This window comes from Strix aluco, chromosome 4, assembly GCF_031877795.1.
Source record: "Strix aluco isolate bStrAlu1 chromosome 4, bStrAlu1.hap1, whole genome shotgun sequence".
NCBI classification, from domain to species: Eukaryota; Metazoa; Chordata; class Aves; order Strigiformes; family Strigidae; genus Strix; species Strix aluco.
This window is the reverse complement of record NC_133934.1, coordinates 95,135,352-95,159,330: the sequence shown is the minus strand read 5'-3', so window position 1 is coordinate 95,159,330 and position 23,979 is coordinate 95,135,352. Positions and strand designations below refer to the sequence as shown.

Below are 23,979 nucleotides of genomic sequence, written 5' to 3'. Positions count from 1 at the left end.
TACCTTTTCACTGAATCATAGAACACCTCTTTAAGATATGTTGGACTGGAGAGAAGTTTATCCCATTGTTGTTCTTCCATATTTTGCCTTGGATAGTTGAACAGCCCTTGGGGGGAAAAAAAAACAAACAGGAGTGTGCTGTGGAATTCTGCTGAAGGAAGTGAACCAAAGTAGGAGCATCATATGGACAGTTATGCTCTAGATTTCGAAAACTGATTATTCCTTTCTTACCATGATGCCCTGTCTTTTGAGATTAAATGGTAACTGGAAGGAAGGTAATGGCAAGTACAACTGCAAAAACAAGGGAGGTCTTCTTTCCTCATATCATGTACAAACTTGTGAATGTTACTGTTTCACGTCCAAAAAACTACTTTAAAAAGGAACATCTTCGTAAATATTTCTTGACGGTATGTGTAGTCACATTGACAAACATGATACAAGCAAGTTTCATGATTTAGAATTCAATAGAGGATATTTACACCATTTAACTGCGCATCCCCTAAGGCAACTAGGTTAGGAGCACAAGGGGACTTTTACTTAGGTGCAATGACAAGAAGCCATGGCTAGGAACTAACAGGGACTATTTTGGTCTAAGAAAACAGAAAATGTTTGTCAACGCAGTTCTCAGGGATATGTGAGATAACACATATGGCAAATGCAAAAACATTTGTTTGCAGACCCAGTGATGTAATGTTCCACAAGTAATATTAATCGTTTTCTTCACTCACCGTTCATTGTTGATTTCTGCCATAGTGGTCAAGTGGGAGAACAGTTACATTTTTCTTATGTGTACAGCAGATAATCTGAACTTGATTTGGACACTGTGTAGTATAAGCTCTTGCTTTTGATTTAACATGTTTCCAACATCACATGCCCCGGCCACTGAGTAAGGAACTTACCCTCTTTTTAAACCACTGCTGTAAACAGTTTCCATTGCTAGTGTTGTATTTATTCAGTTTCAGAATTAAGTAATTCAATCATATCAAAAAGGCTTTGTCATTATGAACCATGTATGTATTAGCCAGGATTTTGGAAAAAAGTCTGACAGAGGTTTGGCTTTTTGGTGGATGTGGATGTGAAAACACATTTCTGAAAGCTTTAGGTCCTGCAAAATCCCAATTTCTTTGTCAGAAGCAGTAAGCAGGGATACTTTAGAGTAGCAGCGACAGGGTATATTATCAGAAAGGGGAAGGAGTCTAAGATGGATAGTGTTAAGTATTTGAGGCTGTTTCTCCTGTCATGGAATTCTTCCTTTAAATCCAACTAAAACTAGAATCTCAGATTAGCCAGTTGTTCAGAGCTGTTCTTTCTTTATGATGAGTATAACTGCTGTTTTATATATATTTAAGGTTAGGTCTTTTAAATTCTTTTTTCTAGACTAAAATCAGGGATGAAGATAAACAGGTACATTTCTAATGCGCTCTATTAGAAGGTAGAGGAATAATAATGAAGCCATATGTGAGACTTCTGCTTAGAAAACATTAAGCGTCTGTTCTTTGGTACCTAGGTCTTTCACTTATCTTCTACCAAGTCCATTAAGCATATTTGAGCACTCCTCTTTGCTCACTGTTTGTTTCTGGTTTCCCTGCTTCTTAAGTGTTCTTCCACTGGCTTCTTATCTCATTCTACTCCCATTGTAACTCCACCTTGTTCTTCAGATATCAGGATAGGGACACCTGTAGGTAATCTTTAGCTATTAACTCCTACTATTATTCCCTTGTGAATAAGAAAAGGATGTAAATCTAATGCATTTATTTTAAATGTCAGTGCGTTATACCCTGCTGGTTTCCTAGAATGTTCCCTACACAACACCTTTCTTCCTTCAATACACTGAGTATCTTCATTCTCCTCCTTCAGAATGTTCTAAAACCCTCATGTCTTTCAGGTAATGTTTTGCCAATAACTACTTAGTGTTGCTCCTGCCTTTAATCCACTCATTTAGCTTGTGTTGTGGTATAAAAAAATTTTTAAAAAGTAAAATCTGAGGCAGAAAGATTTGTTTTCAATGTCACTGTTGAGGTTCTTTTTATTAGTCCTGTGTTTTGCTTGGAAGTACTGTTTTCATTTTACAAATGGGTAGTAGAAAAATCAAAGGTCTCATTTCTAGATCACATAAGTGATGCGGACAGAAGTATACATACTTTAGATTAGAACAGTTACCTGCACATCTTTCATTCTAATCTTTTCTAGCTATAAGTGTTCATCTGTGATGGGGTTCTTGTATCTAGCTGAGTTACTGAAAAATAGAGCATAGAATCCATGCCATTTTCTGGAATACTAAGTTATCAGTCAACTTCTAGAACATCATACAGGAGTTGACCAGAGTGAGATAAGGATATACCTGAATTCCTTTCTGTGGCATTTGCTATAGGGAAAAAAAAAAAAAAATTATTCCTACTACCCCTTGCCTTCTTAGTGATACCCTGTTTGATCCCCAGAACAGATGTAGTAGAATTTGTGCGACACTCGATTCGCTCTGATTCATCTTTTGAGAAGCATCCAAGTTGTGTTCTGCAAGGTTCCTGTAGAAAGCATGTTATCATTAGGTATATTAACTGTGCCATGGATGTAAAACAAGAGTTGACCTTAGACTATCTCCTTGTAATTTATATGTTCAAGCATTTATAATTTCATTGCTCGCAGTGTACACATTGCATATGTATTCCTTTATACATTTTGAAGAAAGAAAGAGTAAATAATGTCAGTTATATATGCACCTGTAATATCTCCAATCTCATTTCTGACTGAACCCTAAACCTTCAGCACAACTTGAGCAGCCACAATACCCACATTGGTAAGTAATAGAAGAAAAACTTTTTCCATGAAGTGCAATGCATATTGCTGTCACTTAGAAATTTTCCCCCAAGTTTCTGTGGTATGTAGCATTTTTCTTAATGACCTAGTTCCATGTCATTATGTGAGATTATCAGCATTTGTTTTTTCTTATTTCTTACTTTTTTATAAAAAATATTATTTTTGAAAAATGTTTCAAATTAGTAACGTGAATTGGGGTTCTATTTGATTATGTCTTATTGTCTGGGACTGGTAATATCTCAACCAGGGTACTGGGCCAAGCATCTTTGCTCTAACTCCTGTTGTTTTCTTTTCAAATAAGGATCTTTTTTGCCTCTTGAGGTTTCTTTCTTTTTATTTTTTTTTAATTGGTAAAAATAGAGCAACTAGGTTACAAGTGCATATATTTTAATTGAATCTGTCTTCTAATGGAGACATATTTTATTTGAGAATGAGTTTTTTCTTGTTCAGTATACTAGAGTTGCTTGGAGATGTGCTTGGAGTCCCATGACAATAATAATGTGGGTGTTTCACTTCAGAGTTCAAAACAGATACTATTTTAATGCCATAAGACCAGGGAAGGAAAGCAACGATTTATGTAAATGTTTCCAGTGTATTTTGCTAGTGGACATCCTATCAAACAAAATATTTAAATTGTTATTATATTAATTAATTGAATTATTTTCTTGTGAATCATGTGCAAGTAAAAAAACCATTCAGTTGACTGTGTTTTGAATACGAATTTCTCCATTTTGCATGGGTCAGGTGAAAACAAACAGGGCAATCTAACTTGTGCTCTTGCTAGCGTGCTCCAGAGAGCATAAAGCATCGTTGAATTTCCATGGTTCATTCAGTCTTTGGCTTCCTTGCTGAGATTTCTTAAAGAAAAGACAGTTAATGTGGTTTGAAAGGGTTCACCTCAGTTGTGTGGGACTGTGTTTTACATAAACTGTGAAATAACCATCAGATAATAAAAACTTTCAATTCAGTCTTGACTCAGACTAGAAGGATATGCCTGAAGTCATTTTTATTGTCATCTTCCTCTCTGCTTGAAATGACATGACACAAGTTTAATTTATCAGTTAAAGAGGCTTATTTACTGGATTCAGCAATTCTGAAAAGAACTTTTGCTGTAAATGAATGTTTACTTTACTTGCTTCTAAGAATATGAAGCGTTTTAAGCAGCTACCTTATTTGTTTCTTCCATCCTCTGCATCATCTAGGAAAAAAATGTATATAATAATGGTAGGAGATGTTGGGGGAGAGGTTATATATGTGGTATGTTTAAAATAAAAATCTAATGTTGGTCTGGCATTAAAATTTTCTGGTTGGGCAGCATAATTTTTAACTGGGAATCTTGATAGCAGTGGCTAAAATCTCTAGGCCTGGGTCAATAGGAATCTGTATTGCATTCTGTCAGGTATCAGTCATGATACTTGCCAGGCCTGATACTCCCAGTTATAGCGTACTGTGATCATTTGATTTGTAGAAGGTATAGGGTGTTTTTTTTCTTCAGTTAGAGTTTTAGGACTTCATTGTTCTTCATATCCAAATCAGATAAGTAACATGTATTCTTTAAAAAATGTTAGAGAATTCAGCATGCAACATATGTGCCAGATTGGTAATATATTGAAATAAAAATGATCAACAAAGCAAGTTTAAAATGCCATGATAAAGCATCATTTATTCCAGAAATTAGAGTCTGTGTCTTTGTCCTCTAGAGGTGTCTCAGAGAGTCAAATTGATGTCTTGCATGTACTGCTAACTGATTGTGTGGAAATTTTTTTAAGTTCACTTTTTCTTTATTCTTCTGTCTTTTTTACCCATCTTCCCCCATTGTAGCAAATTAGACGGCCGGATGAAAGCAAAGGAGTTGCTAGTAGAGTTGGATCACTCAAAGTAAATATGTTTCTAACCTTTATTTTGCAAGTTTTCTTCTATAGCCTACACTTTTCCTTTTGAAGGGGGAGGTGAGGGGAGGGAGGGAAGGGGCTTTTCCATTTCTCACCATCCCATCATTTTTATTTCAGTATTCTTATTGCTGTTGGGTCACATTTTGTTTGTTTCTGTGCTACACATAGAACAACCTACTGAAGGCAGGCTGCCAGTTATTTAGCTTTGAATGTCACCACAAATAAGAGGTAGTAACAACTTTCTTGAAGTGCCTGTAATTTGGTGATCATGATTAAACCACTTCTCTGATCTGTGCTGTTTGTTGTCTCTTAACTGCCTGTTACAAGGAGAAGTGACTTACTCATCTTCAGACTATTGCTTCCCATCTTGAAACATAATTAAACTTTTATAGTGCTCACACTGTTTTGCATTTAATTCTGCAAAAGACCATTACAAGAGAGTTGAATATTTCATGTATATCTAGCCTTTAAATCAGAAAAAAAATCATAGTAAATAAGGAGGAAATGAGAGAGAGATTTATGTGAGGCTAATAAGAATGGAGCCACTCTTTGCTAATAATTAGTCCCTTCTGCCTTTTTAATGTTTGTACAAACGTACTCAGATATTTAGAGCACTTAACAGAACAGGCAGATATCTAAATCAGTACCCACCATGCATAGTGTTACACCCTAATAAATGTTTTAAAACACAGAATGTAATCTATACGAAGATGCTGATCATATGCAGTCCAAGCCATTCTGTTAAGGTTCCATCTCAACAGTTGCCTTTTTTCAGCCATCCAATTTTTCACTTTTTTTCCACTTTATTTCCTTTTAGAACTTTCTGAAGCGCTAATTATTTAATTTTTCTTCTGCACTCTCCTTGCCTTTCCTGCCTTCTTGGTTTTTGATCTTTTGTTTTGGTTTTGTATGTGCATATTGCCTTTGTTCCAGGACAAGCCATCCCCTCTGTTCTCTAACACTGCTGTACAGCTGCTCTTTGTGAAAATGTTATTTCACTGAGCATAAAGAAGGGGAGGGGAAGGATTAATTATGCACCTCTTTCCAGTAATGCCACCATTTAAATTGATCTCAGCATAGAAAAAGAAGCCAGTTGCTATTTGTTTATACAAGTTATAGCTAGAGGCATCTGTAGCATTCCTCACTGTCTGTGAGGCTTTATCTTTTCATCTTGTGTTTTGGGAAGAGGTTTTAGTTACAGTGTAGATGAGAAGAGCACTGTACATGAATGAGGCACTGTTTCAGTGGGAGACGTTCAGGACCACTGAATTCACATGGAGGAAAATGCAAGACAGCCACAGTTTCTATGCTGTTTTTGAAAATTATGTATGTAATTACTGTGACCTGTGGATTTTAATGGGTCATCACATACAATTCTAGATGTGTAATGCATATACATATGCAGAAGATGTAGCTATTTAGGTGGTGGAATTCACCTGTTATTTTTATGGAAACCTTATTTAGGATTATTATTTCTGTATCTGATTGCCCAGGGTTTAATTTCACAACCCAAAATACATATTTAGACACAAAATCTTACATGAATATCCTTATAGAAAATGGGAAGTCCTAATTGAGGTTCCCAAACATGAAAATTTACCTCTAAAAAGTTATTTTTGATGGAAATAAATTCTAGAACATAGCCTTACCAGTAATCAAGCAAATAAGTAAATAAATGAACAATGTAACAGAGATTCAGTAGCTTTACAATGATCTGTCCCTTGATTTTTCAGTTTTTTTCCTGTACTGAAAAAAGGGCCATGTTAATCAAGCAAAAATATCTTGTTTCCATATTCCGAGTTTACTGAGCTTGTATGTCTGTGTTGTTCACAGCACTTTGATGTCCTGAAATGTTTTGCCAGAGGCAGTGAGAAATGTGTTATTCTATGATTTATTAAAAAAAACCCCAGCAAACCAACAACAAAAACAAAGAACAAAAGAAAAAAAAAAAAAGAGGTGACAAGAGAACAGGTTGCTTTTTCAATTCATTTTCTGATGTTTACATGTAGCTCCATCGAAAGCTGGAGGAGCTCAGAGATCACCTAGAAGGCAATGTCAAAGGATGCTCTCTCCGAGTAAATGTACGATTTCACTCGGTGATCTGTTTTTTTAAAACTTCCACTGGCTGGTAACACCAAATCTGATTGGTTTGTCCTCTCATACCCATCTTTTTCCTTTCTCTCTCTTTTTTCTCCCTTTGTGTTTTCTTTCTTTTCCAGCTGGGGTTTCATTTTAATGTGTGTGAGAAACCTGACCTAAATGCCAGGGTTTGTTTAAAAGAATATCCTACTACATTTTAATGAATGCTAATCAAACTGCTTGGCTTTACAGCAACTAAAAAAATCCCTTTCCAAAATTGAAGTTGCATATCTAAAAGTTTTCCATATATTAAATTTTGCAACGAATAAAATAGATATCCTTAATTTAAAGGATAAAAATATCTTCTGCCAGTGATTGATAGCAGTGATATCAGCTGTGGCTGATATAAGGTAACCCAAAAGCATATAGGTTCATATGTACCTCTGTCTTTGCCTTTAATTTTTTTGCATCCCTATTTTATCTCACAAAATAGGTTAATATTTGGTTGAATGCCAGCTATGCAAATGTTGTTGCTTGGTTTTTTAGCAGCATAATACAAAAAATTCTGCAGCATATTTCTCGTGCATTAGGTTTGTTCTTTAATGAAAAAAAATGTGAAAAAAGGATTAGGATCTAGTGTATTAGTCATAAAACCCCTATGAAGTTGCCCATTTTTCACAGAAATATTTAATAAAGCAAGTCAAATCCAAGATAACAATACAGACAGCAGTAACTCGTGTTTAATAGTTCACCTCATAAATGAAGATCAGCTTTTCAGCAATTCTATAGAAATGAGTTTAAGCCACGTAATTTAAAGTATAATGAAAATTAGAAAAAAGGGACAGTTGTGAGCATACTAGATGTGAAAGTTAGTAATCATTTATCCCTTTGCCCATGCATCCAGTGAAGATTCTCAGAATAATTTCTTTAGATTCATGTCCTGTTTGTGTATTCCATACACTATGACTGTTGTCATTCTCAGCACTATCATTCTAATACATAATCCACTATGGTTGTATAGTGCAAGATAATTTTGGTAATGATAATGATTTGATAATTTTTACCCCTTTTGGATGCTTTTGCATATCCAGCTATGTATCTGACATAAAGTTGATTTCTGCTCATTGTCAAATAGAAGTCCCTGAGTTTATAGTCTTTTGCAGGTCAAATACAAGGAGATTGAGCTGCTAATATATTGCAGCTTCCTATAAAATAAGTTTGATTAAAGGAATCTATCTTTTCTCTGACATATCTTTAAGAATCAAGTTTTTGGGGGAATAAACTGTGTGATATTTCAGATTTTGTAGACTCCTCACTCTCAAATTCATTTAGTACTAGTGAATAAATGTAAAGCCAGAAAAAAATAACACCATGAAATTTTGTACTACAAAAAAGGTGTTCTAATCACACATTATTTCACAGAATGTCATGTGGGGAAAGGTTTCACATGAAAAATTGTGACCACATTAGCCATGACAAATTAGTTGTCGTGAAATTGTCCTGTTCCTCTGTGACACTATTTGTTATTTCATGGCTGTACCTACACAATGTAAGTAAGGAAGTCAGATTGTGAACTAAGAAATGTTGCAAGTATTCTGCGTATGCCCTTTAAGTTTCTTAAAACAAGCAGGAGACGTTGCAAGTATAATAACATATAACTAAAATCTGCTGCTTTGTCACTGCTGCTCTGATTCATGCTGCAATAATGGATGTTTTAGATAGGGCAACTTTTTAAAAGACAATATACAAATGACTGATCAAAGAAAAGAGCAAATCCTTACTAAATAGTGGACAAATGCAGGGATCTGTTAATAGTTCATCTTTAAAATAATTTTTCTCTTCCATACTGCTTTTGGAAAGGGGTTTAGATGCAAGTTGTTAATACTCCTATGATGTGGCAAATGTATTGAATGGTGTGGGACGGGGAACATCAAGTATCTGATGGCCAGCCCCATAAGTGAAAATGAAATGCTGTTGCACAATTGTGTATACTATTAAGGTGGAACCTTTGTTCCAGAATGAATTGCAAAGACATGCTTTCCAGATTCAATTCAAAGGCCATTGTAATTATGTAGGAAACACTGGAATTCTGCAGAATATCCCAGATTCCACCAAAAGTTTAGAGTCTCACAGATATTTAAAATTGCACTAAAAACGTGCATGAAAATATAAATTAATTAAACAGTTTAGGGGGTTGAGTAGTTTTCATTGTAAAACATTAGTTTTAATATCAGCAGTAACGCATAACCATTTACAAAAAAAGTTACCCTGAAATTTGGTTTTCCATTTCCTCTTGAGATCTTAATTCATCTTCCTTGAAGCTATTCCAGTTCTTTTCATGACTTAATCCTTTGACCCCTCCCAGAGACCAGTGTTTAAAGCTGAATTTACAAGACTAATTTTTCTAAACAATATTTAAGTATCACTTGGATATTTTAGCATTCTCCTACTGTTCAAATTAATGTAGCAGTAGCAAATAAGTACATTAGCTACTGAGATGAACAAGTGACTGGTTTATATTTTAGAACTCTTAATACCTGCTAAAATTGATACCTTCCTGAGAGTGTGGAGTTCAGCTGAAATTCAACAGAACAATACTGCTTCAGTCTGTGTTTTTTTTAAGATTTTTTTTTTTTAATTGTGCAGGCTAAGGATTTTAAATGCAAGTTTAAATTCTACAGAAAAATATTATGGAAAGCCCATCAGAAAAAAAATAATTCTAAGTATAGAAGTTGTACACAGAGTTCCCAAGTAATATGCCAAACAAATTTTGTGTGGCTTTTGATCAGCATGGCTCCAAATCAAAGATTCTGGTTTTGTTCAAGACAAATTCTCAGAATTCATACCAGAGGCCAGATACTGTCCATAGATGATGTCTAATGAAACCAGGATTATAATTTTTCACACAGAGCTGTGATTCTCAAGGTCTACAGTCTCCTGCATGCCATGTTCTGTCTTACTTTAAGTATCTGCCGCCTTTGATCATGATGAAGGATTACGTTTATGGGGCTTTTATTCCTGGTCTTAATATTCCATTATTAAAGATCTGAGTCGAGCCAGTAAGGCCCTCAGACTAACAACAAATTGCCTTTGCAGCCTTTGAACCAGATTTTCAGTTGGTGTAAATGGGCATAGCTCATTTAAAATCATTCTCACAGTGGGGGAATTTTTGTGACTGACAACATGGCCCTTTAACTTGAATGTTCATGGGGGGAAAGAGCCCAACAGCTCAAATGTTAACACATTAACTTCACCTAACACAATATGTAGGCATTGTCAGGTAGCATACAAAATAAGGAGAGCGGCCCCCTCTCTCAAACTGGAAGAAACAATCACTGGAGCTCATATATGTCAACAAATTGTAAGCAGAGTAGGTGATGGATTGCAGGATCATTGAAGGATCTTTGAAAAGCATTGACATTTAATTTTAATAACAGAGAAGCAATACACTTACAAAATGCTGAAATCAGGCAGATGCTCAAAAATGGAGACTAGTTAGCAAGAAAGCAATAACATAGAAATGATCAGGAAATAAGTGTGCAATAGATGAGGCAGTGTCATTGTGTGATCCTATTTAAAATAAAACAAACAGCAATCACTATGTGCAGAAGTGTGGTATGAGCATAATCCTTTCCTCAAGAACATTAGATCATTTTGAGACTAGAACACTTGAGCATACATTCAATCTCATCATTATGAGAAAATGACATAAGTAAATTGAGAGTCTATACATGTATGAATAAGAAAAATAATTTGGACTGAGATTAAGAGATTAAGGAAAAGTGCGTGTGTTTGAGCATAGGGAGAAATAAAATACACAGGTATTTTAGTGAAGGGAATATTATCATTTGCCTCTATACAACTGGAACTACAAAAAAGAAAATACAAAATTATGTAAAATTGTTAAATACTAATAGGAATAAGACTGAAGTTAAATGGCAAGTTTAGCCTAGATATTAATGAAAATATGGATAATTAGATCACAGAATAATTTGACAATGAAAGAAATAGCATTCTACTTATAGCAGTTGTCTAAGAGAAGATTAAAGTAGTACAGATGTGTCTAGCATACCCCTTGTAAGTCAGTGTGAGGAACAGCCAAGATATGTGAAATTCTTCCAAAATTTGCAGAGTATGATTCCAAACCTCCTCATCATTGTTTCTGTTTATCAAGTTGCTGATACTTAAAAAACTGCTGCTGTGATGTTTCTTGCTGTTACTGCATTCTTTGGATCCTCACCTACAAAACTGAAGCTAATGGTTCTTTTTCCATGCTGTTGCAAGACAAACCACAGGGAAAATGGTTGGATATTATTTATGAGAATCTTGATTAGAGACTCATTCAAAAGTCTTAGGTGAATAGCAGAACCCCCGTTCTAAGCAAAAGCACACCTTATCATTCTTAGCTTTCAAAGCAGTATTTCTAGAAACAGTTTTTGCTCTGTCAGGCAGGATTATTTCTTTTTCTTTTTTCTTTTTCCTTTTTTTTAACAAAATAGACTGTTTACAAATAATACTTGATTTCTTAAAACAGCATTTTCTAGTCTTTCTATTTGTCTGGTGGATTTTTCTATTTGTGGCTTAATCCTTCTGCAAATCATCTCACTATAAGAAAGCATCCCAGCAGGTGAAGAAAGTGCTGAGTGTGTGTGACCATCTAAGATGTTGTGAAGTGACTCAGATTTCCTTAGTAATGTTATCTAGAAAAGCAAACAAAATACACAATGCCAGAAAGGAACAAAAATATTTTTTGAGTATTAAAAAATTTTCAGTGAAGAAAGAGCACCTGTATAGATGTATATAATGGAGATGAACACAGACAAATGTGACTGTAGAATTTTCCTGGAAGTGGTATTTTATATTTCAATGAAGAATTATGAAATACATACTTGAGATTGAAGAATATTCATGAGACACTTTTTATGAGTACCATGTTCTCTGCTCAGTCCATCATAATACCTAAGTCAGCAAGTGGTCACTAATAATTTAGATGGAAATTCTTGCTGTGTTCATATTTACCACAAATGTATCCAAACTGCTCTACGGATACTAATTTTGTTGAAGTCTAAGGAAGTTTTGCTGGGGCTTCTGATAATTCATTTTTCCACCCCTAGAAAAAAGTCGAGAGGAGATTTTTAAGGCATTTATAAGAACCATGTCTTTTTAAATTTTATTTATTAAGTTGTTTTTACTCTTTCTTCACAGCCAGTTGTCATCAGATCATTATTAATCTAATGAAAGTTAAGGGGAAAAAAAAAAAAAGAAACAAACCAAAACTCAGATTACTCCTTGTAATTGAAACATTACATGTTTTCAGCCAAATAAAGGGTTTTCAGATTTGTTAGGAAAAGAAATCCTATAAATAACTGGAGAGTCCTTTTTTTTAATACTTGAGTTATGTCTGAGTGATTAATAGTATAGAAAAATGGGTATTTGTATAAACAAAGTGTTTCTTAAGCAATCAATAAAACTGTAGTGTTATTGTGCTGAAAGCTTTTGGCAGTAGACAGTGTCCCTCAAGAATCGAAGCACTTTACATTGATTAGGAACATAATCTGCAGATTTCTACTGACCTATATCTGGCCATTAGTCATTTAACTTTGCAAGTTATTCTGGTTTTTGGGGCAGTGAAATTGAAGAAAAACTTTCATTGTCAAAGTGCTGGTTCTGAGCATCTGAAAACATAAAGATATACAGGGAAGAATAGGGCTTCTGATGGGTTTTCACGTTTTACCATTTGCAGAGTTAGAATAAAACTAATAGTTTTAAATGAAGGAGATTGGTAAAGCATCATCCTAGAATACCTTATTGTCCTAAGGATAGTGTTGTCAGTTATATAGAGGAAGAACGATTGATGAGGAAGGATTGATAGTTGTCTTCAGATTCATTATTAGTTTTATTTTATAAATGCAGTACCTTTTTTTTATTTTTCCTTTAAGAAGCTTCCACCTTAAAAGACATAAATTTGGAGTTTCTGAAATAGCTGGTCGTGGAAACTTAATGACTTAATGAAACCCTGCTACTATCTCAGTGCTGGAACCACCTATACAGAAAACCTTCTGAGACCCTTACTGTGCCACCATTTCTTTTTTAACAATGTTTTCTTTTCCCCACTGCACAACCAGGCTCGACTCCCTTCGTGCTCATCCACCTATAGTGTTTCTGAGGTACACTTTGCACGTGTTCTCTCACACAGTCGACCTGCTCGCCCATCACACTATTTTGGTTTTATTTACTTCTTTCTTTTTTCGCATTGCACTGTGCACAAGTGGGGAAAAATCAGCTGGGGGGGGCAGATTTTGCATGATCAATCTGCAACCATGTTCAGTGTAGTTTTAAATGACTGTACTAGTCTGGGACCACCATGATGAGTAGTCTAGCTAGGCAACTGCTACATAACATAGGAGCATAAATTATATAATAAAAGCATCCTTAATCATCTCTTACATTAAAATGAAAATAATAAACTTACAGATGGCCAGGCTGCAAAATGCTTCAGTGGTTAGTCTGACACATTTTCAGTCACTGAAACTGGAAAGACTCTGTAAAGATGGCCATCATATTATGACTACTAATTACCTGCCTGGATATTGGTGGGTTCATGATATCTGAAGATCATTATTAATTCCCAAAGCTCTGACTTGGGTCACTACCTGACAAAATGCATATACAATTGTAAATACTTCCATGTCAGTTTCATGCTAATCTTCTATAATAAGGCATAGTAGCATCTTAGCAAGAATTGAAAAGGAAAATACATTCAATTGTAATTAGGTTGGGGAAGAAAAAAGGAGAGAGACGTTAAGATAAACTAGAATTCACAACATCATGAGATAAAAACAGAACTTATAAAATACTGTCAAATTAATGCCATGATCCACTCAGGATATTATTATAATTGATTAATGGATGAGTATCAAAAAGAGGGATTTGAGGTTTTCTGCAATACCAAATCAATCTTGAGCACATACAGTTATTTATTCTGTATTTTAAAAGAATCCTTTAAGGTTGACAAGATCTCATAAAAAGATGACAGTTCACTCTATCTCGCACTGTGGGACAAGTTCTAGACCTGATGTGAATGTTCTATTAATGAGCATCATACAAAATGCGAACACAAGGAGCTCAGCTACTCAGTCACTTTGTCCCTAAGCAGGAAGATCTGTGGGTAAGCAATACCTTGCTGATACGTGTCTAATTCATTCTCAAAAGCTTCAGTTTCTCAAGCAATCATTCCCTAGCACTTCCTTATCCTTAGTAATAGAAAGTTTTTTCTTAGTTTCAGTGTATGAACAGACAAAAGATCTTATAAAAAAGTTTTTAAGAAGAAAGATGCTTATCAGGTTTTCTGTCATAGATAAATAATTGCTGTCTGGCTTCACCAGGACACAAGTCATTTTAATCAAGTATGTTTTCTTAAATGCACCTGATACATATTCTGCAGTTTGTTGGGCCTTGTTACTGTATATGAAAGCCTCAATGTTTTTATCATGATTATCATCAAAACACCAATATGGAATAAATAATACTGTACTTTGTACATACACAAAGACACTTTTTTTTCTAAGCTAATACAGGAGCAAGAAATTAAGTTTAGTGCTTACAGATGCAAGACAAATGCCAGCCTCACTCAACCAACCATTCTTCTGAATGATCCATATGAAATTAAGAAAAAGCATTGGAACAACAGACATTTCAGCTTGATGACACTTTGTTTCCAAAGAATCCAACTATCATAGTTCACATCATCAAAAGTGGTGAACATGCTGTTATGGATTATGAAGTAAATAAGCCGCTTCCAGGGAAACCAGACTCTTGCTCTGTCTGCAACTTCAGCCATTAGCCCATTTCACATTCTGGAGGGATCACAGCCTTTGAAAGAAATACAAGCCAAGGTACTGTAGTTGGTGACTTGTCAACATGTATGGGTCTACTGCTTGACCAGATTCCAAAAATTATTTTGCCTTCTCCGAAGCTATCAGGCTGTAGTACCAATTAGTGATCTTGGAATAGTTAGATTCTACCACAATTGAAGAAGAAAATTGGAGTATTAAGTGCATGAAAACTTAGTGAACAGTGTCCACAAAGGCTGACTTTGCAATTTGTAGTAAAGAGTCTGCTAGCTGAAGTATCAAGGTGGCATAGTGAGACTATGCAAGCAATTCATCCTTTATACTCTGTCCAAAGGGAAGATCTTCATCTCTGAAATACAGATAACCTGGCTGCCTGGTGAACCGAATCTTGTGATGCAGTTAAAAAATTTCCATCTGATCAGAATTTCATGCTTATGAAACATACAGTGCAAGACCTAGACTGCCCTCTTTTAAACTGCTAACTGAAGATGTAAAAAAAAAATACGGATACATTCTTCTCTGGTGGCAGGACAGCACCATGTATTTTTGAACAGACCTTTTGAGCCAATGAGAGATCCAAAGGAACAAATCAGTTGAAACTGAAGGTCTCTGTGGCTAATGTAGCTATTTGAAGAGTCAAGGAGGGATTGGAGATTCTCTGGGGTCCATAAAGGATTTGTAGTGTAGTTTCTAACTTTGTAAGACACTTTTCATTCAGAAACACAGCTTAGTGTCAGGATGCGTGTCCAGTAATGTTCAATGTCATCTGCCATTATTTTGGAAAATAGGAAAGGCTGCTGTAAGTAAAAAATATCATGAGCTCTAAATGATATGATAGAAAATCTCCCAAACTGAGGTATTGTTAAATCGAGTCCAAAAGCTTTACATTAGTTTTGATCAAGGGGAAGAAAAGGAGTAATGTTGTATTGCATGTCTCATACCCAGGGGGGAAAAAAGGACCACACTTTTGATAGGATCTCAAGGTTATTTCTTGTGTCTACAGCTATTTCTGTGGTTCTTATTCCAATAAATTATTTTTCTTAAACTGATTCTTAAGCACCAAGTTCTTAATTTTGTATGTCCAACTCATCATCAAATAGCTTTGGACCTTCAGAGGACTCCAGGAACACATAGACGAGAGAAATGGAATCAATGCTGTGGGAATTCAGCTGAGCGTGCCTTCTGGCAAAGGTACAGCAAAGATAAAAGAAAAGATAACCTGATATAAACAATTTCTGAAATCCAAGAGGAACTTGGGATCTGTGTATTCTGCGTTGTGAAGAACTTGAGGTGGAATTTTCTGCCTGACTTTTTTTCATAGAAAACATCCTTGTAGAGGCTATATTTCATCTGAGTCCAATAATTATGAAAAGCTTCTTTATACCTGTTCCTTTTTATTGTCACCAGTTGCACTGGCGAAACTGTGGATGTAGTCAGCTGATGCTTATTTGAGAGGAATGGGCAGGAATTTTTTAAAAGCTTCTGCTTCCCTTTAATTACAGAAAGGTTTTCATAGTTTGTTGAACTCCGGGCATTATAGGGTCGTAGTACTATATATCTACTTAGCCCCAGTCAGCACCTTAACAATTTCACTTGTCTAGAATGCGGTGCTGTCTTTGGTTCAATTCAGTTAAATCAAAGTGAGTCTTTAAAAAGTTAGTCCTGTGTGGCAAGAGGAGTAAAGCTTTAACACTCTAAAATGGTATCATGATAAAATATAAATTAATATTCTCTTTGAATTTCACAATATGCAATAAAGTTTTGCCCCCTTCATGAAAACCAGTTAGCTTCATGTCTGTAATTTTTGTAAATGTAACAAGACTACTTAAATGATTTTTCAGAGCAGAAATATTAATTAGGAATTATGCTGACTTAGCAGTTGTGCAGTATAGTATGTGTGTAATATATCTATAATTTACTTATTTCCAGTTGTTACAAAACATAGTAATTTATTAAGAAATTATTAAATCAGATTGGCTTCACTTACATTTTTAGAAGTAGTCTGAGTCTGACTTCAGCTTGTATCTTAAAAATACTGTACACAATGTAAAACTAACAGATTGACTGATTAATATCATAGTCTCCTAATTTGTAAAATTACACTTAGGTAGTATTATGCAATGGCCCCATTTTTTATCTTCATTTGTATCTCAGACTTTTTATTACCAGCATCAATATCTCTCTCTCTCTCTTTCCCTCTTCTCTGGCTTCTGCATGTGCTATGTGTTTGGCTAAAAGCGTAATGAAGGAAACCTATTGATCTGCTTGTTGAAAATATAGTGGCAGAGAAATGTTTACTGCAGTGCTATCACCTGCTCTCTAAAAAAAAATCAAGTTTTTCAGAGAGACAGACACTCAGATCTGTAACCTGTCATATGTTTTAGTTAGCCTCATGGAGTGGTTAGAACATGATGCCTTGTGTTGTGAAAGATCTGCAAAGTTTTATGTTAGTTTTCTCTCCCACAAAGTACATTATTTCCATAAAAATAGTTTTGGAATATGTATTGGCTGCATGCTGATTGATAGGATATGACTGTATACTTAGCATTGTTAATAAAACAACAGAGACTTGTATTATCTCACCTGATAATACAAGAACAGAGAGACCAGTGCAGGGAATTAAGTATCAACAGTATTCAGAGAACAAGAGGAAATACTGTTTCCTGCAACAGGTAATTGATTTCAGAAGCCCATTCAGAGACTGCAGAAAGATTTTTAAGTGCTCTAAAGTATTCTATATAGTATACATTACAAAATGTTGTAATAACTGAATCTTGTTCTTTAGGACTAAAGCTGGGTAAGACGACTGTTTCTCCTTCTACTTAGGCTAGTTTGAATAAAAAGCAGTGCTGAAAGACCAAGAACTGTTACTCTGACTTTCAGGTGTTTACCACCAGCATAGAACCTAGAATTCAATTTTAGGTATATGCTGTTAAGTTCCTCTGTAAATCTGCACTACACAGCACAACTGATTTGAGGATGGGTAAACCACTTATATCTTAAGGGCAGAGGGACTACTTTTGACAGTCAGATTCAAGAGCATCCTTAATGTGTGCACAGTAAACCCAGCATTTTGAATTTGCTGCCTACCTGCAAATTCTGTGTCCAGGACTTCCAGAAGGCTTTTCTGGCTCTCTATCTTTCGAGCCAGTGAGACAACTAATGCAATTTTTGAGTTAGTTTATTCTGATACTGTAACTTAAAACTTCCCAGACGCAGTTTGCCAGATAAAAAATCTAGAAGAATGAATTCAGCTGTGATAATTGACTGTGCAATTGTCAAATAACAGAAGAGGTCTTCAGTCAATTCTTTGGCACCCTGGAATGCTTTGATGTCAGTATTGGTTTTATAATTATGGAAATATTTTAATATAAAGGAAAATTGTAGTACAATGTCTGAAACTTAAATTGCATATTGTTAAAGGTCTGTCTCTAGTACCTTTTTTGAAGATCATTAGAATAACAGCAAGAAAACTGTCATAATTCTAAAAAATGTAAATAGATTTGAAACACCATAGGGGGTCTTTAGACTTCCAGTATAATGAGTGAATTATATGGTTTTGTTATTGGTCAGATTATTAGGCTGGTTTTGTACTCAATATTTATGCCCTTGACTTGTACATTTTTGAAAACATATTATGCACAAACTTTATTAGAGTGGCACAAAGTTTATATTTTGTTACATCAATTAACTTCCACTTCTGTAATATGAATATATCCCATAAATAGGGAAAGCACAGAAAAAATCAGTCACACACAATAATTTCTGGAACGGGATTTCCTTATTCTTTGCTTTTTGTTTTGTAAACTTTTTGGTCTATGTATCAGCTGGAGATTTTTATTTTGGGTTTTATTTTTTCAATATAGAGAATGTCATTCAACCCTTACAACCACAGGGTGACATAATTCAAGTGAAAAAGTGTTTCAGGGGATGGAAGACCATGACCAAGAAGAGTAGGCCTGTGCCTTTATTTCCTCTAACACAAGATCACTCTCATGGCATAAACAAAGATTGCTCTTAGACAATTAAGGCTATGCCTTGGATAGGGGAGAGAAAATGAAGTAAATGTAAGTGATTCTTCTCTCATCTATGCTTTCAGGCAGAAGTCCAGCAGATAGAGAATTTGGTTCATGTGACATCAATATGCTGATCCATTGAAGAAAAATTGCTACATGAAGTTGAGATTGCCTATCTCACTGCCTTATGAACCCCATATGCTTTGTAGAGATCCTCTTTGAAATTTGAAATCATGTTTTTCCAAATTCACTCTGTTCATTAGAGGGAATGATGAGATTTTCATATTGTTTATGGTCATGGCTTTATTTAACTTGCCAGGGATGTCCTTAACAAGATCCTCAGCTTGAAAACAGAAAAATATCTTGATTAAAAAACCATACGTATCTGTGATATCTACACTTCAGAAATAAATGAACATAACACAGCCAATAAGGATCTACTAATCATTTGGGTTTTGTCCAATTATATTGGTACAATGTAGTCCTGGTTTTCTGTGTTATTTTTTTGCAGTTGCTAATAGAACAATGCTTTTTTAAGTAAAATTCAAATTTTTATGTATTTCTCTTTCAAACATGAACAAGAGGTCAACACTTTCTATTTGGCAATTGCCATTTAAAGAATTACATTTTTCCTATTGCATTTTGCTTACTACCTTACTCTAAGCTTAAGAAAAATGAATGGATTAAAATTCTTTTAGAGAAACGTGGTTTCTTCAGGGTACATTAAAATGTAAAAATTTATGAAAATTAATATCTAGTTTCCTTATTCGTAGAAAATAGCTTTACTAGTTCTACCTTCATTCTTCTTGTTGGTATCAGTAGCTGCACCAGATATCTTCTGTAGCATTCGCTCTGCCATACCAGAATAGAGAACTGTTCTTGCTACAAGAACTAGATGTCATGTCAAGAAAGGCATTCATGACAGCTCATGAGTGAAAGTATGGCAAAACTTCAAGTTACCTCAGGAAGGAGAGTAGATTATTGCAATAATCTGATCAAGGTATATCTGAATAACTTCCATGAATGCCATCTTAGGTGTTCACAATAAAATTAATTTTTAAGAATTCAATGCAAAATGTTACTGTATTTGTACTTCAAATACAATTTACTTTCATTTGCCCACTGCTGAATCTCAAATTAGATCCATTTTTAGTTCATACATTCAAAATACAAGCAAATTTTACTTAGTCCTACAGTTTCTCTGTGCATGGTACTTACCTTGTGACTTCTGTCAAATAAAACTATCCTTTATTAAGTTTTGCACTTATTCTTTTGTTCTCTACTATTCAGTTCAAGCACTAAGTTCATTTACAGAGAACTATTTAACATTCAGGAGAGTGGTAAAAACTGGGACTTTGAATGGCATCTCATTTCATATTGCAGATTTTGGCTTAAACCTTATCTATTCCATTTATCAAAATTGTAATGCTTTTTGTTGATTTTTATTTTGCTAAAATGCTTCCCAGCTCTGCATTTATCAGAGAAAGAATAAATAAAATTCAAAGTGTCTATTAGGAAGGATAGGCACTAAGAAATTGAATTATAAAATCACACCTATTTTCCAGGTAATGTTATATACATTTCTGTATTCCAGAAATCAAGTAATTCAGAAATTATTTCCATCCTTCCCCATTTGGAACTTTAAAGTTCATTGCTTTTTATTTCAAGATAAGTCGAGTCATTATATTTCAATTTTAAATTTCTATCTCTGAATTTTTCCCTTTCTTCTTGCACAAAATAGGGAGACATTTCACCGTGCCTTATGGCATAGTTGTGCAAACCTTTATGAAACAAATTAGATCAAATCAGAGAGCTATCAATGTCATTTTCCTTTTGATTGGTTATACTTTCGACTCATGTATGTAATCTACATTTGCATTTCCCAAAGTCAGGCTTGTCATTATTTTTCTATAATTACATCCATTTAAGCAAGGGGTTTTTTCAGGTTTTTTTTGTGCTGTACCATACCTTGGACTGTATGGAATCAAAACTGGCTTGATTAGATATAACTGTAAGATTTTCTTTCTAGACAACCACTGTTTTCTTTTTAATCCAGTAGCAAGCTGCTCACCACCATACAACATTTAGCATTTATTTGTTTGGGTTTTACTACTTAAATCAGTTTGTTTGAGAAGCCAGACACTAGCTTGTATTCTGTTACACCAGTAATAACACTCAGTGCAACTGCTGTCTAGGTTCAGCTCCCAAAGCAATCTAACTCTTCAGAGTTAGCTTCAGTAATAGAATCTGTGGAAAATTTGTCTAGAGTCTGAAATAATAATAAATCAGAGTAGATCAAAGTTTCTGTTATATTGTTGTTAATGGCTTTTGGAGTAATTGGTGATGTAAAATGCCATATGTGTGACCTAATCTACATGTATCTCTAGTGTACAGTGTCTGTTTTAACACATGGAAATCAAATTACATACATAGCAGTGTCAGTACCAGTAACATACAGTTCAAATGTCAGTGGGATCCCATAAGTGCTTTCTACATTACTTCCTATTTTTCCCATTTTTCAAATGCAGTTTTGTGCATGGAAGGAAGTTTTTTGCTAAGCGTAATTACCATACAGTTTTTCATTTAAGAGTTGGAGGGGAGAAAGAATGTGCTTATTCGCAGTATTTTCCATATCCCTTCTCTTCTATGAATTTCCAAGATTCAGTGGTGCTAGAAGCCCAGCCAAATTAATATTCTCTTTCTCAGGCACATAACTGCTGTGGGCAGGCTTGTGGTTGCCATTGTGCTAGACCTTGCAATCCGGACTGTCAAATTCAAGGCAGCACTAAAGGAATCTTACCCTTTTGAGCTTTAGAGGCTCAAAGCAAAATCCTAAATGCAAATCCTCTTCCCACATTTGTATTTCTGGTTGCTTTCAAAAACAATTTCTAACTTGAGTTCGACAGTATAGTTCTCAGGGCAGCATTTGCTCAATTCCAACCTCTCCTTTCAATAGCTTATGAACCATCTGAAATGTTGTTCATCCATGATGAATCTGACTTCACTTTAAGGACTCTACTTACAGGAATATAGTCTGTGTTTCTCAATTCAAAGGCAGAAACCTATCTCTTCCTCCAGTAAATATCACTGTACTGGTATTTACTGTTCATATGGATTCACGCGCTGAAGCTTTATTTTCCTCACAGCTGTTGCTCCCTAGTTTGAAACTTAGTTTAAAAGAGCTTTATTGATTTTCATAGTTGAAAGTGTGCAAGTCTGAGGTTTTGGCTGAATACTGTCTACATCAGTGAATATAATATGCACCATATATACAGTTATTGTTACCTGTATTTACTAGTTTCTGCTCTTGTACTTGAAGCCCTTCAGATTTGATGTTCCTAGCTCGAATAAAAATGTTAAGCTTAACCAAAGTCAACTACTTTGGAGTTACGCCAATGCAGAAATCCTGATTGGACTACATGGGGAAACATAAGTTTTATTCCTGCTCATATAGTCAAAAAAGTAGTCCAACCATTCACTTTAGAATGATAATAACTATAAAAATGTCCCAACTAAAATTGCTGGCAAATGCCAATAGACAAAGCTGAGATTTAACTTTAAAGATTCTTTAAAAGCATAAGAAATTGGGTGATGGCCTTTTATTGACTCTTTAGGCCTGAAGATTCACTGATCAATTGATTTGTGGCTTTTGAAGATTATCATTGTTTTGATTTTGTTGTTTCTGTTTTCCTGTGTTCACATTCTTTTAACATAGAAATGCAGGGAAAGTTACCTGTTTAATCAGCTTCCAGGGAGAGAGATTCCAGGGCAAGAAATATGGGCTGTAGACTTTGTTAGCAAGTATAAGTTTGATTAAAAATCCTTTGAAGGTCAATGGAGAGATGCTTTTTTACTCCCACAGACCTTGGCTCAAAGGCATGGAGGCCCATAGGCCTTGGAACAGGTAGGAACAAAACCAGCAGAAGTTAAAAGTTCCAAACAGGCCTCTGTGCATTCCCCACCAACATTTATTCAGACATTGGCACTAACTAGATATTAAGAAAACTGAATTGTGTTTCCCAGTTGTAGCAGATGGGGTGAATGGTGACTACAGCTATGCTGCTTTCTGTTCAGGAGACAACTGTCTGCTGGAACAGAAAACATGATGTCATAGCAGAAAACCCTAAATGCGTACCACGGAAGACTATATTGCATTTTCTGTCTCCGTATTGATGTTTTGTCCTGAAGAATTTCTTACACCATTTTCAGGGGTACTAATTTTCTGTGTGTCCTTCATGAGATGCATACTGAGCACTCCAAATACAGTTGAAATAAGTAGCAGCTGAGGGGGCTTTGCATTCTGTAATCCAGCTGTAGGCATGTCAAGTTAAATTTAGTCTAGATATCTCTGGGTCTCAGTTTCCCATTTGTAAAATCAAGTCATCTCTCTGCTTCACAAAGATTTTGTAAAAATAAATTCCTTCATGTGTACTAGGACATTTTATATTGTAGAACCAAGCACAACAGAGAAATCTGTAAAGAAATAAACTCCCCATCCAGAAGAGTTTGGATAATGTTTATTAAGTAAAATATGAAACTAGTTTTTGAACAGGGAGATTAAAATTAAATAGCCTTATCTTGTCTCATGCAGAAACCCTGCTGAAAATCATTATGATGAAATCATAATGCCTCCATGTCAAAGGAAAATAAGAGTATCACACATAACATTGATGTGGTATGTCCTAAATGTTGTGTTTCGCTTAAACTTGCCCATTTTGTTTGACTACGTTTGAATGAAGAATTTATTTTAAAATTCTGATTTTGAGAGTCACACCATTCAAGAAAAATAGTTTCCATTTTTTGCAATGATGTGGAAATTTCATTGTTTTAATGCTGCATTGAAATTGGCTGTTGCTGGGTCAAGACATAGAAATTTGAAAATAGTTGAAATTTAATTTAAAAGCAAAATACTTGTAATAAAAATGAAACTTTTTAAAATGTCAACCTTATTAGAGTATGTCAAGGGTTAGAGAGTAATTTATGGTGTGCTTGAGGACAAGAATTTCTACACATCACTTAGGTATTTTTAGTCCATCTGATTGACAGCAGCTTAAAAAGCTGGTTGGACTGGACAAAGGAGTTTAAAAAGTCTTACTGCTGGTCAGATAGGATATAACTCAGACATCTAGCACGTGTTTGTAAGGCTAAGTGATATAACTCAGGCATCTAGAACATACTTGTAAGGCTGAGAGATTCATCAATCAAATTGCCAGGGCGTGAGATTGTATGAAAATAGGCAAATAAATCCCATTTTTGTGCAAACAACAAGGACAACAGGAATCTCTTTCTCTTGCATCTCTTTGGAAAGAAAATTTATTCTCTTCA

At 34.9% G+C, this 23,979-nt stretch overlaps 1 protein-coding gene across 24 annotated transcripts in view; it reads left to right on the top strand.

The window, feature by feature from the left end:
- Window positions 1–23,979, top strand: part of GPHN (gephyrin) — a 303,549-nt gene that overhangs the window by 219,795 nt on the left and 59,775 nt on the right. For 12 of the 24 annotated variants that reach the window (XR_012623280.1, XR_012623279.1, XR_012623278.1 and 9 more), the window contains 2 exons: window positions 4,636–4,692; window positions 12,911–12,952. The exons of 5 other annotated variants lie outside the window; for them this stretch is intronic. Coding sequence is in view for 16 of the 19 variants with exons in the window: in XM_074824462.1 (XP_074680563.1) it covers window positions 4,636–4,692; window positions 12,911–12,952 (99 nt within the window). In the remaining 3 variants the exon portion in view is untranslated. Of the gene's footprint in view, window positions 1–4,635; window positions 4,693–6,715; window positions 6,788–12,910; window positions 12,953–23,979 lie in introns of all 24 variants that reach the window. 7 more of the 24 variants (XM_074824456.1, XM_074824453.1, XM_074824455.1 and 4 more) reach the window with 2 other exon arrangements.